Source organism: Pteronotus mesoamericanus, unplaced genomic scaffold (genome assembly GCF_021234165.1).
Source record: "Pteronotus mesoamericanus isolate MK-2021 breed Mesoamerican mustached bat unplaced genomic scaffold, CSHL_Meso_final contig_116, whole genome shotgun sequence".
NCBI lineage: Eukaryota > Metazoa > Chordata > Mammalia > Chiroptera > Mormoopidae > Pteronotus > Pteronotus mesoamericanus.
Genome location: NW_026555027.1, coordinates 18,532,655 through 18,549,583, shown reverse-complemented (window position 1 = coordinate 18,549,583; position 16,929 = coordinate 18,532,655). Strand labels below are relative to the sequence as shown.

At 38.4% G+C, this 16,929-nt stretch overlaps 2 protein-coding genes across 2 annotated transcripts in view; one reads left to right on the top strand and one right to left on the bottom strand.

Moving 5' to 3' along the window:
* CXADR (CXADR Ig-like cell adhesion molecule) overlaps positions 1–695 on the top strand; it is a 51,918-nt gene extending 51,223 nt beyond the window's left edge. The window contains exon 8 of the mRNA XM_054579606.1: positions 313–695. Coding sequence (XP_054435581.1) covers positions 313–354 — 42 coding nt within the window. The 3' untranslated portion in view covers positions 355–695. The remainder of the gene's footprint in view (positions 1–312) is intronic.
* Positions 696–778: 83 nt separating this feature from the next.
* Positions 779–16,585, bottom strand: BTG3 (BTG anti-proliferation factor 3). The gene is made up of 5 exons (XM_054579609.1): positions 16,370–16,585; positions 12,776–12,953; positions 8,320–8,457; positions 3,936–4,146; positions 779–1,478 (listed from the first exon to the last, which is right to left on the bottom strand). The coding sequence occupies exons 2-5, from the start codon at positions 12,946–12,948 to the stop codon at positions 1,236–1,238; spliced, it is 765 nt and encodes a 254-aa protein (XP_054435584.1). The 5' UTR covers positions 12,949–12,953; positions 16,370–16,585; the 3' UTR covers positions 779–1,235.
* Positions 16,586–16,929: the final 344 nt, after the last annotated feature.

Sequence of the window (16,929 nt, the reverse complement as noted above, 5' to 3'; positions counted from 1 at the left end):
GTATGTCTTATAAAAGAATACAGTAACGTTAGAACAAGGAAAGTTAAGGTTTAAAAACTTGAGGGAACACTTTCCCACATGCTTTAGTATCTTTGAGCTATGTATCCTTATGATTTGTATACTTCTCTGGTATTCTATACATTGATAGAACTTACCAGAAAAAAATGACAACAGGAATATTTAAAATAGCCAAAACCATCCAATGATTTACTAGCAAGTAATGGTTTTTCTAAGTTAAATAATTTAAAGATGTAGAAGATTAAAATTTACTTTGGGAACAAAATTCTTATATCTCCTTTTTTCTTTTTGTAGTTCGAGTACATTAACAAGACTGATGTCATTACAGTGGTATAAATATGAAGGACTACTGAAGAATCCGAAGTACTGCTCTAGTTTATTTTGGACCTCTAGTAAAGACTTTAACATGTCAGCAAAAGTACATGGCACAGCAATTTGAGTGGCTGAAAGGATGTTTCTGCTTTATGCAATAGCATTATGCACTTGTCAAATGTCCTACCAAATTAGTAAAGGCCAAATTCTTCATTAGAAAAATCCTATGTACAGTGACTTTAATATTTTGAAAGATGTTTTATATTTTCGACGAGCTAACAAATTTTAGACTTTTTATATACTTATTTTGATACTGTAGCCTTTGGGGAAAGTATGGTTTTTTTAAAAATTGATTTTTTAAAGGAAAATGAAAATGTTTACGTTTACTTTGCTAAATGTTTAATTAAACAGTGAAGTGAAATATCCCCTTTGTTCTCCCTTTTTTATGCACAGAACAGAAGCACACATTGTCATGCCTCAAACTACTTTTTATTTGCAACTACATGATTTCACACAATTCTTCTAAACAGTAACATAAAATATATTTCCTTGTGTATAAATAACTTACATACTCTCCACAAAGTAAATGCTCAAAGGTGCTAGAACAGATCGTCCACTCCTACAGTGTTCTCGTATGCAACAGAGTTGATGCACAACATATAAATACTCAAGTCCAATATTAAAAACTCAGGCACTTGACTAACTTTAATAAAGTTTCTCAAACTATATCAATATATCTAAAGTGCATATATTTTTTAAGAAAGATTATCCTCAATAACTTCTCTATAAAAATAAGTTTGATGGTTTAACCCATCTAACTTCACTACTATGAGTATGAACTTTTAACTTTTAATATGTAGTCAGGCTTATTCTACTTCTCTCAACACCAACAGAATCAAAAGCAGCTAGTGAGGTGCTAACATGTGAGGATTAATCCAGTGATTCCGGTCACAATGCATTCCAGGAGGAGGCACCCATGTTACTGGAATTGGACGATATGGTTTATTATTTTTCCGTCCCTGATTTGGATAACCAAATGGAACAGGAGGAGGGTAGTGATTCTGATGGCCATTCCCTCGGTACATTCCTGGCTTTCTTCTGGGCAAAGGGTGCCATATTGGAAGAGGTGGGAATATCAGTTCTGAAATCTGTAGGAAAGAGAAAACAGTAAGTCAATTCAAAGAAAAAAATTAGTCATGTGTTATGTAAAAACTAGGTGAATTTCCAGATTCCTCATTGAAGAAAAACAAAACCACTCACTCCAAAAGTGACATTCCTATGGTCAAGTCTAAATATAGGGTGGGGGCAAAAGTAGGTTTATAGTTTTGAGTATGCAATACACAGAGTTTATTCTTGTATTACTTATAAATTATTGTATTATTTTTCCATAGAGACAACTGTAAACCTACTTTTGATCAACTAGCATTTTCTGAGTAAGTGAAAACGAATAAACTCAAACTAGCCTTCTGAAGCAATCGGAAATCTCCCTGTATTTTCTTCCAAAAACATCAAGAGATTTAGCTTTTATTTTTAGGTCTACGATGCATCCCAAATTAAACTTTTGTGTGCATGGTGTTAGACACCAGTCAGGTTCTTCTTCTCCTTTAAAAAAAAAAAAATTTTACACACACACACACACACACACACACACACACCCCCAATTGTTTCAGTACCAGTTCTTAAAGACTTCCTACTGAATGGCTTTAGTACTTTTATTAAAAAAAAAATTAAAATCAGCCACTTGCACCAGCTTCCTACACAATGGCATATAATAAACAGGATTTTCTGTCATGAAATTTGTTAGTGGATATGTCACAAAGAGATGTTTTAACTTAAAAAGCACAAGAGACGTTCATTTCCTGTTAAAATTTTATCCTAACAGTCTTTCAACAGGGGTGGAAAATAAATATAATTTAATTTTAAAGGAAAATCTAAATATAAAAGGGCAATTTAATTGTTAGATATTAGCAGCAATCAGTTCAATTTGGGACTTCCATTCTCGCTTTGTTAAGTAACAAAATTTTGAGATAAAATTGGACATATTTGAATGAATCCCAGGCAATTTAACAGTCATTTGCAGTATATAACAAATTATGCAGAGAAAAAAAAATGCCCTACATATTTATGGCAAAGGTCTTAAAAATGTTACTTATCTATATAGGAAATCTCTCAGAGCACAAAAATAAGTGGGAATATCTCCAGGGAAGGGAATAGGACTAGTGGTTGGAGGGAGAGGACACACTTGTCACTATTATACTTTTATACTGCTTGATGTTTTTAAAAGCAGGTAATGTGTTATAATGCACATATATACATATAAAATATAATAATCTTCAGAACCAATCTTCCTTTAAAGCTTAGGAAAAATAATTCAACTGAAAAATAAAAGGAGAAATAAAAAATGAAGTTATAGTGATAGAATGCTCACTATATAAATGTATGTTAAATTTAAAAGTTTAGTTTTTCATACTCAAAACTGGTAACTGATTTCTTACTCATTAAAGTCTAAATTTTCATTTCAGCACAAACCCAAGTCTACCATAAGCCTGGTATGTTTCATTAAGTCAAATTAAGGCCAAATTAATAAAAACAAGTATATTTAAAAGTATACACTTGACCCTTGAACAATAAATATGGAGGTTAGGTATATTTGCCCTCTCACGCAAATACTGATGTATTAACTTCCGACTCCCTAAAAGCTTATTAACTGGTTGTCTCTTGGTATCAGCAGAGAATTGATTCCAGGACCCCTGAGGTACCAGCATCTGCAAGTACTCAAGTCCTCTATATAAAGTGGCGTAGATTAATGCATATGGTGGGCCCTTGGCATCCTCAAACTCCCAATCTCAGACTGAAAACAGTGCAGGTATCTATTGAAAAAAATTCACATTAAGTGGACTTGTGTATTTCATACCCGTATCACGCAAGGGTCGGCTGTGTTTAAAATTAGAAAAATGGCCAAGTGCAGAATAAGGGTCAACTCAAAGATTTCTTTAAATATTTTTTACTTTAAAATATCTTTCCAGTTGAGAAGTACTGTTGTTAAGAATTTTTATAAGTATATTAAATGTTCTTTGGCACATGGGGTATAAATAGTAAATAACTGAAAATATCTCATAGGTGCTTGCATGGTAGCTATATAATTCTTCAACTGTTAAAGTGAAGAAGATATTGCTTTGGCTTGAGTGAAAATTAATTTAGCTTGACTGAAATATAATTTAGTGTGATTTCTCTTAGGTCATGGAAAAGTAGAGAACAAGAAAGTTAAACTCAAAGGTACAAACTGAAGTGCTAGGGACTGCAAAAATGAGTGGCTACTTTTTAAGATAGTGAGAATTTTAAAAACATCAGGAATGTTTTATCTCATTTTTTTCCCTTCGTCTTTGTCACACTTTTTGAAACATATTTATTCTACTCATTGAGTGGTAAGGCTGACCTTTGATAAAGTGAGCCGGAGTGCTTATTTTACATCTCAGAGGAACAACTTCATATGGAAAGACAAGAACTGTAATCCAGAATCTCAAATCAGAGAAACGTTGGGCAACATGGAATGACTTGGCAAACCCTGCTCATGGACCTTCCATATAAAGCTATTTCATGGTTACCTGGTACATGGGGCTTGGGGCTGCAGCCACCGAACCGGATTTCACCTCAACTTCCTTACTCATCGTCTCTTCGTCTGAAGAAGAGGATCCCGAATGATAATCAGAGGTAACCTTATCAAGGGCCCGGGTAACTTTCTTAGAGATCTCATCCTTGTTCTCATCCTCATTTTCAAAGCTGGCAACAATGAATGCATTGTTTTTTTCTCCATACCTAAGAATTAAGGAAAAAAAAAAATCTTACCAACCTTGAAGTCACAACAAAGCAAGAAACATCCATAGAAACAATCAAACTGGTCTGGACATGTCTCTGGTCCAGAGCAAAGAAGAAACCCTCTCAGAACTTTATCTTACACACATAGTATCCTAACCTAGCTTCATGCCAACAGGCAGGCCACAATTTTCTACCTCTGATCTATTTAACTTCAAATAAAAGTGACTCTATTCTTTTCAAATTTTCTTTTCTACCGTCTCCTAAATACTTATTTAAGACATCAAAGAGAAATTCATTGTTTTGATTCCATTTTGTACATACCATTAAAGTGGGCTGTACAGTAAAATCTTCTAATATATTTTAACTGATCCCTGTAATAATATAGATCCTAATTCAAGTCACAAATCAACTAGATGTTTCTTATGACATTTATTTTTATCATGACTAAATAAAAAAGGGGCCTGTGTTTCTTATGTCCACACTGACAAAAATAAGAACTGAGGCATCTGTTGAAGTTAAAGAAAAAACTATCATTGAGGAAATAAAGGGGTTTTGCTTGAACTATACTGCATACCTTATAAGGATCCCTAGCGTAACTGGTTACCTTTCATTAAACAAGCCTTTTTATCCTTCCAAAATGTTTTTAAAGACTTGATCTAAGAAAAATAATTGCCAAATATAAAGTTCCACAATAAGGGAAAATAGCACAGTAACAGTAAAACCAGTTTTCATTTAGAGGCCAAAGGAGAAACCCAGAAATTTATTTAAATAGACTGTACAACATAAACACGATGAAACAATTTTTAGTAAGTATTAAGACAAAGGAAATGAATCGTTAAGCAGTTCTTACACAGTATGTAATTAAAGTTAGAAAAACAAAGTGATTCTAAGCTTAAAAAACATAAATACAACTTCAGTAAAAATAGTTAACTGTTAATTGACGTCAATTCATTTCAAAGAACTTCTCTCAAATTATTTCTCAATCAAGATATCTACAATAAACGGCCTAACTGCAATAAAGCCTTTGAAAGTTTATATGGAAATCAAGTAGTCTCATAGATGAGTTCTGTCTTCATATAACTGTGCTATCTTGCATTTGCACAAGCTGAATTGGGCCATAAATGCTACCTGAATATAGTGCATAACTCCCTCTTCTATTCTTTTCCAGTTTTCCTCATAAAAGGAGTTGCTACAGGATAGCAGAAAGAGCACTGGAAAAGTTTCTGGTTCTGGCTTAGCTATTAACTAGCTCTGTGGCTAGAGGCAAGTCATTTAACCTCTCCAGGCCTCAGGCCTCAGTTTCCTATTTGCTGTGTGAGGAAACTGGAGCTGGTTGGATACTGGTTGGTCCTCTGCTGGTGATTCTTCTTAGTATAAGGTACCTGAACAATTGGGCAAGTTCCTCACTACACAGAATTCATGTATTAAAATTTCAAGTTTACTTAGCATAGGGTTTTTAGCAATGGAAATTTACCCTTCTGTCCTCTCCAGCATTTAAAGGCTAAGCAAATCTTGATACAATCAAAGGTTAATTCATATGTTAATGTCAATATGAACAATGGGCTTAGACCTACCTTCAGTTTTGTCCATTACTGGAGTCAAAATTCAAGCAAAACATAAAGGCAGGAAATTTGAGAAAAATCCCTGCCTTTGCAGAAACCTAAATCAGGGGCAGACATCTAATGATTGAAGGATCAGCTGTATTAACTCAGATTTCTTTGACATGTAAGTTCAATTAGGTTCTACACCTTTCCCTTTGTAGTATTTTGATATGAGTGCTCTCTTCATGGTAAGTGAAGCTGCTTACCATATTACAGTAACATTAGAATGTATAGTTAATTCCTTAGACTTAGTAGTGAACAACTTTTAAACTTCCCATTTTTCAATGATACACTACTAAAACATTAAGGCCAATTTACTTAATTTGAAACAAATCAATAGTACCTAAGGCTCTTTATCAGGAAAAGAAAGGATCATAGAATTTTTTTTAAAGGTATAGAAATATGTTGGATAGATACATAATAAAACTGCCAGATTCTCCTTATTGGAAAGATGTTATCTATTCTGTATCCTTTCAAATATTTCCCTAAGTAGTAACCTTTCCAAGTACGGAACACTCTGCACCCTTCCAATATTTTATGCTGATGATTATGAAGAATGTTATCTTTGAGTGCATTTCAATTTTTTTCATAACCTTTGTCAGCCTCTAGTTATTGTTATTCAGATATTTACTCAGTTATATAATATAACTAATTGCTAGATCAGATTTGTTTTAATTTTCAGATTATTTACTTCTAGTTTGGTCCAAAAGTACTGATCACTATCGCAATCTCCTCTATTAACTTATGGTATAACCTCTATTCAATCACTAACCATCTTTCTTTTGGGGATTGTTATCACTGAATGAGGGCCCCACATTCTGAAGGTGCTTTCTATTATCCATGGAAAAAAATCACATCACAGCCAATATTTGGCACAATTTTAATCACATATAAATTAGAAAGTTATTGAATGCAAAGTTTTTCTTACAGTAACCAGATAAAAGCACAATAATTTTTCATTATCTGGCATCGTAATAATGTACTCACTTAGGTAGAACGTCCACATAATTAGAGCTTTTTTCTTCAGGTGCCATGGTTTAGTTTAAACATTTCAAATAAACATGTCCAAAATGTTCATATAATTACCCAGCTTCTTAAACATCCTTGGACATAGAAACTTTTCCCTAATGATTTAAGGTCACTATTAAATATTCATTATTTGACTGTGTAATAATACATTTGTACCAAATCTTCAGCTTCTTCACTCCCAACTCTATGTCAGACTATGACCGTTTTTTTGCAGTTTGACTATGAACCCCCTTTTCAAATGCTGCTTAAAATTCTGTATTAGTTGAAAAGCTACACAACTCCTTAAAGAACTGTGCTAAATAAGGGTCAATCAGAATCTAAGTGCAGGCCTAATAAAAATACAAGCAATTTAATATAATAGCTTTGTGATAGCCATATTTCTCGTATACTGAGGTCTGCCAATGGTTCAGTGGTAAGTCTCCAGTTTGACCCTGAGAGAGAATATTCAATGAAAGAGTAATCATGCATTTTCTGACATGTCTTCAACTCCCTTTTCATTGTTAGAAATCAGCTCAAAGGCGATTATTAATATGAACCTTTGGAACGTATTAGGGTTACATCATAAAGCATCTCTACTACAGTCTACAGGTGAATTGTTCCTCAAAATTAAAGAGAAAAAGTCCTAAAGAAATAGCTGTACGAAATTACTCATTGGGGCTTCCAAGCATCTGCTCATCCTGTTCCTCCTGCCTGGAAATGTACTTCCCACCTTGTCATCTAGTCAACTGCAACTCATCCTTTCCCAATCAGCTCGAATATCAAATCACCTACTCAACAGTCTTTTCTGACACAGCAGAGCACTAGTTTTCTCCATTGTGCCATCAACCACTATATTTTGTACATATTCCTGTTATAACACAAATCATTCTCTGTCGTAATCTGCTTATTCTTTCTTCTAATTTATTGTACTTTGAACTACATGAAAGACAAATGACACTTTCATTTTTAAAAATGCCACAACTAAGAAGCCTGGCCCACAATGAATATTTTTAGAATGAATGGAGTACAAATTAGATTTCAGACCTACCACTCACCTTTCACAACTCTGCTCATTAGGAGACAAAAAGTAATTTCCGTTATGAAAGCAAAACCATGAAAATATCAATCAGTCACTTAAAAATCAGAAGGCAGAGTAGAAACAAACAGAAAGAGAACAATTACAAATTATTATCCAATATTATTTGAGATTAATTTATTTCCTAATTTGAAGAAGGGAAAGACAAGTTCACCATCAATGAAAGAAGATAACTGACCTACAGGAGTCTAGATGTCTCAATTTTATTTTTTGATCCACAACAAACTTCTTGGCAAAGTTCTAGAAAAACCCTGCCCAATCAATTTTTTAGTTTATTTAGCTTTAAAACAGGAATGTAACCAGTTCCTTCCTATCACCTCAAGAAAAGTACTTTACAAAATCCATATATCAGGAAGCCAAGCAACCAACTTCTGGCCATAAAGATACACAGACAAGCAGTCCTAAAAGAATTTCATAAACTCAATTCCAGCAAGGTAATCAGTTCAGCCACCAAAATCAAAAACTCACCGACAGCACACCTCACATGGGTCCACCCAAAGAGTGAGTTCCTTTGGCAAGCCCAGGTCACTGTACAAGATGCAGCTGTTCTCACAGGCTTTCAAGACGTCAGGATCAACTCTCTGAAACTTATTGACACGAATGCATCTATAACAAAGTGGAGTAATGTTAACAGCTTTAGTTGAGTCATGATCATAATCCTCATTAATCTTTTAGTATTTGCCAACATGAATTTAAAACAAACAAACAAAAAACCCTTGCAGAGAACTTAGGAGTATATCTATCCCAAATAGATAGTAAATGTGAACTAAAGGCAAAGGCAGCATCAACAAGACTACCCAGTCCAGTAAAAAGAAACAGGCATCTGTGTGAACCCAGGGAAATCATTAAACTGGTTCTACTTCATTTTACTTAGAAACTACTCAACAAGTACATTAAATGAGCAAGGAGTATGAAAGTTGCATGAAATTACTTGGAGCTCTGAAGGAAAATGTTTTAACAGGCCAAGTTCATAAACAACAAATCCTCCAACAACAAAGTTTCACATAATACTTGGAAATTCTTATGACAAATTCTGATCAGTCATTACCTTGCTTATACATCCCAGATACTAAAATAAGTGTTAATAAGGATGTCCTTTGTCTTACTTAAAACTGTTCTATAAAACTAGAATCAGTCAAGGACACAGAACCATTCATTTCACATACTTAAGATTAAAATATAATCCAAAGTGTTATTGGCTTATTTCATTTAACTTGTTATGCAAGGGTTTTCTTTATTTTTAATAGTTGTTGAAAGTGAGAATGTTCAAAGATGGTTCCCAATACAAGTGCAAAATACACACTAAAATAAGCATTCTACTAATATGGAGAAATGGTATCTTCAATGACAGTATTTATTGCCAACAACTAAGAAATCAAGAGAACCCAGGTTTTAGTACTAGTCCTGTAACTAGCACTGGGTGAATTTAGATTAGGACATTTCACCTCTTTCTCAGACTCAAAGCTCTACAATATGGAAAACATGATGTAAATGACAACTAGTAATTATACCATAAATACGGTGACATCAATAGAATAATGCGCCATTTAAAGTTTTTACAAGTTAAATTATTTTATTCCCCTTGGCTGGTGTGGCTCAGTGGATTGAGCACCATTCTGAAAACCAAAGGGTCACAGATTCAATTCCCAGTCAGGGCACGTTCCTGGGTTGCACGCCAGGTCCCCAGTAGGGGGTGTGCAAGAGACAATCACACACTGATGTTTCTCTCTCTCTCCTCCCTCCCTCTCTGTCTAAAAATAAATAGTAACCATTTCATTAGTTGATTTGTATTTTCCTTTTAAATGGAAAATACAAATTAGAAAAAAACTTCTAATTTGATGGTAGCTAATATGCATATTCAAATAATAATAATAATACAGTGGACCTTGAACATGAGTCTGAATCACATGGTCCACTTATATGCAAATTTTTTCAGTAAGTACCTGTACAGTATTTTCAGTTCCCAGTTTGAGAGTCCGTAGATGCAGCAAACCAACTGTATGCCATGGCCTATGTCACTGTATATAATGAACTTGAGCGTCCACAGATTTTGGTATCAAAGAAAGGTCCTAGAACCAATCCTCTGGGGATACTGAGGACAACTTAAATTTGGGGGGATGTCAAAATGCATACACAAATTTTGGACTATGTAAGGGTCAGCACTCCTAATTATTATTCAAGGGTCAACTGTAATTAGCTCTATCTGATGGTTTGCTGTGCAATGGGCAATTTCCTAAATGCTTTGCATGTGTTAACTCTTAATTTTCATAGTTATCCTGAGCTATATACTATTTTCCCCATTTTAAGAAAGAGCAAAGAGAATTTTAGTAACTTTCTCAAAGTCACACAACTAAAAAGTAGTGAATGTAGGGTTCAAATCTAGACCATGAGATTCCAATGACACCCTATTCTGTCTGTACCTATCTTAACATCATTAACAATTTAGCAAATTCAGAGCAAAAAAAAAATCATTTTACAGCATGCATGATGTCCTTTTGTTCCTTTTTGTAAGATGGTCCTATGTTATACATTCTAATGTTGTGTAGGTTGATTCCAAAATGCTCCGGCTCGTGTGGCTCAGCGGATTGAGTGCCAGCCCGCGAAACCAAAGATCCCCGTTTGGAGGTGTGACAGAGGCAACTGATCAATGTTTCTCCATGTTTTTCTCGCACATTGATAGTTCTCTCCCACTTTCTCCTTCCCTTCCCCTCTCTAAAAGTACATTAAAAAAAAAAAAAGTCCCATGTGGCCCTGATCAGGTGGATCAGTTGGTTGGAGTGTTTTTGTCCCATATACCAGAAGGTTGCAGGTTCAATTTCCAGTCGGGACGTACACGGAAGGGAATGGATCGATGTTTCTCTCTCCCCCCTTCCTTTCTCTCTTAAAAAAAAAAAATCAGTAAACATATCCTCAGGTGAGAAGTAAAAACAAAGTTCCATGTGCCCTATAATTAAAAGGAGTTAAGGGAAATCTTAGTATGTGTTTTGCCATGTACAAGATATAGGCTCTATGCTTAAAAATATGTATGTAAATATAGATGGTTAAATAGAGATTCTGCTTCAATAAAACTTATATTCCTTACATATTTTAAGCTGTTTTTCATTCCATATAAACTGTGACTATTTATCCATTAATCACTCTTCAAAAAAGTTGCGTAAAAATAGTCTATCAATTACTTAATATCACCAGTTTAGTTCTTTCCAATTTTTTTGCAGTTATAAAGTGTAAGAAACATCCATATTCATACATATTTGTCTGCATTTCTGCTTAAGTTCCTAGAATAGATTTTTAGGAGACTTACTGTTCAAGAGTATGGATATTTTATACAGATCTTAATAATGTCAAATTGCCCTTCAAAAGCATCTATTTGCATATATTGCAGAGAAACAGTTTTAATGTATAAACACTTTAGACGAAAGAGAACACTTCCAACCTACTCTATGAATCGAAGAGTACACTAACTCTGGTTAATCCTATAATTGATTCATTTTTATAATAGTTAATGACAGCATTAAGTCTGTTTTCTACTTCAAAGACGGCTTCAAAATGACTTAGTAATGATACTTCTGATCACACGCCAATTTAATCCTGTTTGACTAACTTTTCCCCCCCAAGTTTTTAGAAGTAATGGCAATGAAATTATACACTGTGTGACCTTTAAGCATTTATTTGACAGTGTCTCCTTTTTTCAGTAATAGTATGGTGGCTTGGCATTTCGTGTAAAAGCCTCAACAGCTCTAACTCACAAAAGCTGTTCACTCTATCAGTAATGAAGGTGTGCAGAAAAAAATTAAGAGAATTGAATGACAAGATAAAAAATAACTTGAATCTGTTTTAGATAGAACATCCACATTTCTGCTTTAACTCACCATATTTCCAATTTACCAAGAAAGCTCTTGGGTAAATGTGAAGGGGAAAATACATCAATCACTTTGATTCTTTTTTCAATAGAACACACACTCACCTAACTTTTAGCAAATGAGAAATAAACAAATCATATCTCCACCTACCTTGTACATTCTTTGAATAATCTTGCACTTGCAAGAGCTCAGTGACTAAAAGGAAGTCCTTTTTATATTACAGCACAGAAGTGCTGGTTTATTGAGAAAACTTTCGGGGTAACAATATCCATAAATAAAATAATTTCTGTACTCATGATAGCCACAACTGTTCCACTTTCATTTTTTTGTGGCCACCTCCACAAATGATAAGGATTGACAGATGGCTTTAGCAGAACATTCTCAACCTAGGTTCCTGAGCGGTCAACATCAATAGCAGGGAGTAAGCATGCTAGGACACGTTCCACAGGAGTCTGTTCTTTAAGCTGTAAATGTTCCTTATGAACTAGAGTATAAGACAGCTACGTGTGAGAATTACCCTCCCTCTTAGAGTGGGGTGTGCTGAAGGCCCGTAAGAATTTAGGATCAGTTAGATCTGAGTTCAAATCCCACAGCTAATATTTACCAGTTATCTTCAGCTCTAAAATAGTTGCACTAGCTTCTACAATAAAGTTATGCATAGTATAAATAGAGTTAATTCTGTATAAAAATGTATTAGGTATTTAATAGTCTTAATTCCTGTCAACTCCTACCATGTCCATTTATGGGTGATAGCTTTAGCGGACCCCTAGAATTTCGAAAACTCCCAAGTACCTGTGATACAGAGAAGAATGCACTCAGTTAGGAGCCAAACTATAACCACAAGAAGACTAACTCCTAGGCCCCTAAAATATTGGCCTCCGAAGACCAGGCAGTGGAGCTCCAACAACAAATACCCGTATTTTAAAATAAGTAAGGAAAAAAATACCAAGACACCCCAAAGTTCTGTATTTTGCAGATAAACTATGAAAGGCATGGGTCCTTTGGGCTTGCACTCATTTTAGAAACTGATCAGCCTCTTCATTTAGTCCAATTCAGTCCTTTACCTGTAGGCCTGTCCCTTTGAAGGTTTTTCAGGATACCAGTGATTTTTATATTTTTCTTGAAGTATCAGAGTCAATTTCTCAGCAAATCTCTCAACCGCCTCTTTCTTCAACTTATCATGTTTTCGAACTAGCCTTGTGAAAAAGAAGACAACGGCAGCAATTTCGTTCTTCATTTTTCCTGCAGAGATAAAATAGTTTTTCTCAAAACAAAATAGAAAAACTGGAAGATAAAGCTCTGCAAAATATCCCTCCTTGCAGCTCCCCTTCCTCCTTACAATGTTATCTTGTTTCATTGGCTCATATCTGCAGTAGAGAACAATCGCTGTTTATGCCACAAAGACTTCATAAAATTCTGTTTAAGAATCTTACCACTTAGCTCTGAGAAGAAATTCAGTAAAGAGAGCACAAAAAATTGCTCCTATTGGTTAAAATAAAATCAGAGATATCATTCAGATAAGTACTACAGTACCATTATAGTAGTTTTTACTAAATGTGTCAGTATTTAGCTGCAATAACTTAAGTTTAAAATTCTGTGATATAATTTGAATTTTAAAACACAAAAAGGTTTATTTAAAATCCAGTATTGTAGAGCCATAATAGAAAACAGTTTGGCATTCCTAAATAGGTTAGACATAGGGTTACCGTAAGACCCAGAAGTTCTACCAGCTACATACGCAAGAGAAATGAAAACATATACCCACAAAAACTTGCACACAGATGTCCATAGCAGCATTATTCATAATAGCCAAGTAGAAACAACCCAAATGTCCATCAACTGATGAGTGGAGAAATAAAGTGTGGTGCATATATATGCAATGGAATATTGTTAGGCAACAAAAAGATTTCATTGAAATAATGATATATGCTGCAACATTGGGTGAACCTTGAGTGTATTATGTTAAGGGAAAGGAGCAAGTCAAAAAGAACCAAACTGCATAAATCCATTTATATTAAATTCTGGAACAGGCAAATCTATATAGATACAAAGTAGATTAGTGGCTTAAGGGGGCACTAGGGACAGAGTGAAGGGAGGAGTGATATTAGTACAGTTTCTTTCTGAGGTTATGAGAATATGGTAAAATTGACTGTGGTAATGGTTGCACAACGTCATGAAATACTAAAACCAACAAAATACATTTTTAAATGTAAGAATTATATGGTATGTGAATTATATTTCCCTAAAGCTGCTATACATTAAAAAAAAAATCCAGTATAGATTGCCTGTAAGCTTTCTTTCAGGAAGAGATACCACAAAAAGAGTAGCTCTATAAGAACATATTTAAGAGAATGAAAACTCAGGGTCATCTATAGAAAATCAAACTAAAAGAAATAATCAGAGATGTAGTTGCATTTTGGAAGTGTCTCAAGGAGGATTCTTTAAATGGCAGATCTGATTTATCATTGATTAATCCATAAAGGCAAAAACAACTGTGTCCTGGGATTGTTTCGATGTATATTCTGTCTTTAAGCGATGAGCTCATTCATTTGGCTGAAACAACTTGGAGTTATTCAGATACTGCATTTACTAAGCAACATCGCCTTTTTTGAAGCCAATTATTAAAGACTTACAGCCTCTGCTATGTTTAGTATAAAACCCAACTAACCTGATAGTTTGCGTTCTCACACATTCAAAAAATAAAGGTGATTCTGTGAGCTTCCTTTTTCTTTTCTTATTAAACCTGCTCTTAAAAGTCTCTCTTCATAATATGATTCCCTTACTCCTTGTACAAATTCTAACAAGGGATCTCACTGTGAAATAAATTCTATATAGTTATCCGAGAGGTGTGCTGGCAGCCATCGCCACGCTGACCCCGGAGGGGCGGGCACCCACACCTTCCTCCCGAACCCTAGAATGCCAAATCCACTTTCCACGGCCGGGTCCCGGGCCCCGGGTCCCGGGCCGCACACCACAGGGTGCGGGCACCCACAACCCCAGCCCTCCCGCAAGCGCTACGCAGCCTCCTCTTGGAAAACATGTGAGCCATTTCCACTCCATAAAGCTATTATTTACACACAACCATGTTATGAGGGGAAAGAGAACCCACTGCAGTTTAACATATGGTCTGGGATAAAAGTTGGTGATGGAACTACATCAGTCCCCACACAACCCAACACAAGGAACCACTCTCAAGAAAAGTACTGAATCCGTAACTAGATTTCTCTCCTCATTCATTAAATTTGCCAACCGTGTTCTACGTATCGGAGTTTGGGGTTTTGTTTTCCCTTTTATTTTTGCTCCGATTCATATCAAAAAGAGAAGGAAGGAAATAACCACTTAGTGGCTGCTGCTGGTTGTAACACAGGATGAGTCATATGGAATTACTTTGTTTTCAGTTTGAAGGAATGACGCCTGGAAGAGCAGAAAAATGACCCCCCCCCCCCCCCCCCCCCCCCCCCCCCCCCCCCGGCCAGTACTCTCCAGGAGCACCGAAAGGTGAAACGAGGGAGAGTTATCAAGTCAGGGGCAGAGGAGCCGGAGGCGAGCCGGGCCCAGGAGATCCGAGCGCCCTGCGTAAGTGGCCGCAATTCCTCCACCCACACTCAGAGCGAAACGCTCCCATTTTAAATATCGCACAGTGACGTCACCCCGGGACGTCGTCACCGCGGAGGCTGCTACTCAAGTTGTACTTTGTTCCAGAGGCTCCTCAGCTCACCGGGGCGTGCGTAGAACCCAGAGGAAAACCCAGCCCTGTCTTCCAGGAGTTTGTAACTTCGTACTTTTCCTTTCCTTGTAACGAAAAGACAATCGCGAGCGTTTCTAGAAACAATCTCTCTCCTGCTAGACGTTCCCAAGGTTGAGGACGCGGGCGCCTGGCGGTGGAGGTGAGGCGCCCGGGACCAGCCTCAGTGGCGGTACGAGGCGGGCTCCGGACGCCGGGGAAACGCGGGATCCCCGCAGGGCCCGGAGACGGACTCTCTAAGCCATTGCTGCTAAGCCCTCGCCGCTAAGCCCTCACGCTCGGTTCTATGAGTGCGAGGTGAGTAGGCACCAAAAATACCCTCACCCGCTCCTCAAAGAACGGCCTGAAAGCGCGTCCAACTTGTGCAATCGGGGCTTTCCCCGAGTTCAGGGGGAAGGGCTCGGGGGCCCCATCCCCCGGCAAACAGCCTGGCAGGGGGCGTCCCGCTCCCCAGTCTGCCCGTGGGTGCGCCAACCCCATTCCGGGTCCGGTCTCTGAGTGGCCTGGTTCGAGGACCGGGCTCCCCTCAGGGGCGACCCTCGGACAGCAAGGGTCTCGGGCTCAGACAACGCGCGGAAGCAGAAGGGGGCGGCAGGGGGCGGGAAGGCGCAGGGCGGCCGCCCACCCCCCAGGGGAAGGAAGGAAACGTGGCAGCAGCCTCAAGGCGGCGTCTCCGTCCCGATCCCGCCGAGGGTCCCGCGGAAACCCCGCCAGCCACCCTCGCGGTCCCCAGCCCTTTCTTCGCGCACAGCCGGAGCCGATGCAACCCGGTTCGATCTCTCACTCCTCCCGGTTCTCTGGCGCGCCTCCCTCAGCGAGCCTTCGACGTGGCCGCAGGGGCGCCGGGACCATCCTCCCCTCCCTCAATGCCCTCAGCCCCACCATGCCCGCCTCCCCGGCCCGGCCTCCTCACCGCCGCTACCGCTCTGGGGCCGTAGATAAGGCAGACCCGACTGTCTTCGGGCGGGGAACCAAGGGCGCCGCCTCTGGGGGCCGCCGCTTGGTGGCAAGGAGCACAGCTCCCCTAGTCCAGCTCGTGCGGCTCCCGCCTCGTCGGGCGAGAGCGCGCGCTAAGAGGGCGGGCGAGCGGACGAGAGCGAGCCAGCGAGCGCAGCCCTGAGGTAGCGCGCTGGGGGCTCGCGGGCCGGAAGAGGGGAGGGGCGATGACCCGGGAAAGGGTTGGCGCCGCGCGGGACGGGCTCGCGCGCCTCGGGGGCGGGGCCTGGGGGCGTGGCTTCACTGAAAGCCCGCCCCCGAAACTTAGGCCACGAAGAACCCGCGCGGACCTTCAAGTGAGACGTCGAGGGTCGCCCAGAGCTGCGGTGAAGACCTGCTCTGAGTGCTGAGTGGATTCTTGCCGTGCGCTTACTTGCTGCAGAGCCTTCGGGGATTGCGCGGCCACGTCCCTAGACTGCCTGGGCATCCACCTCCCTCTTTGGTCTCTCCTTGCTCCTCTGTGCCCTGACATCCTCT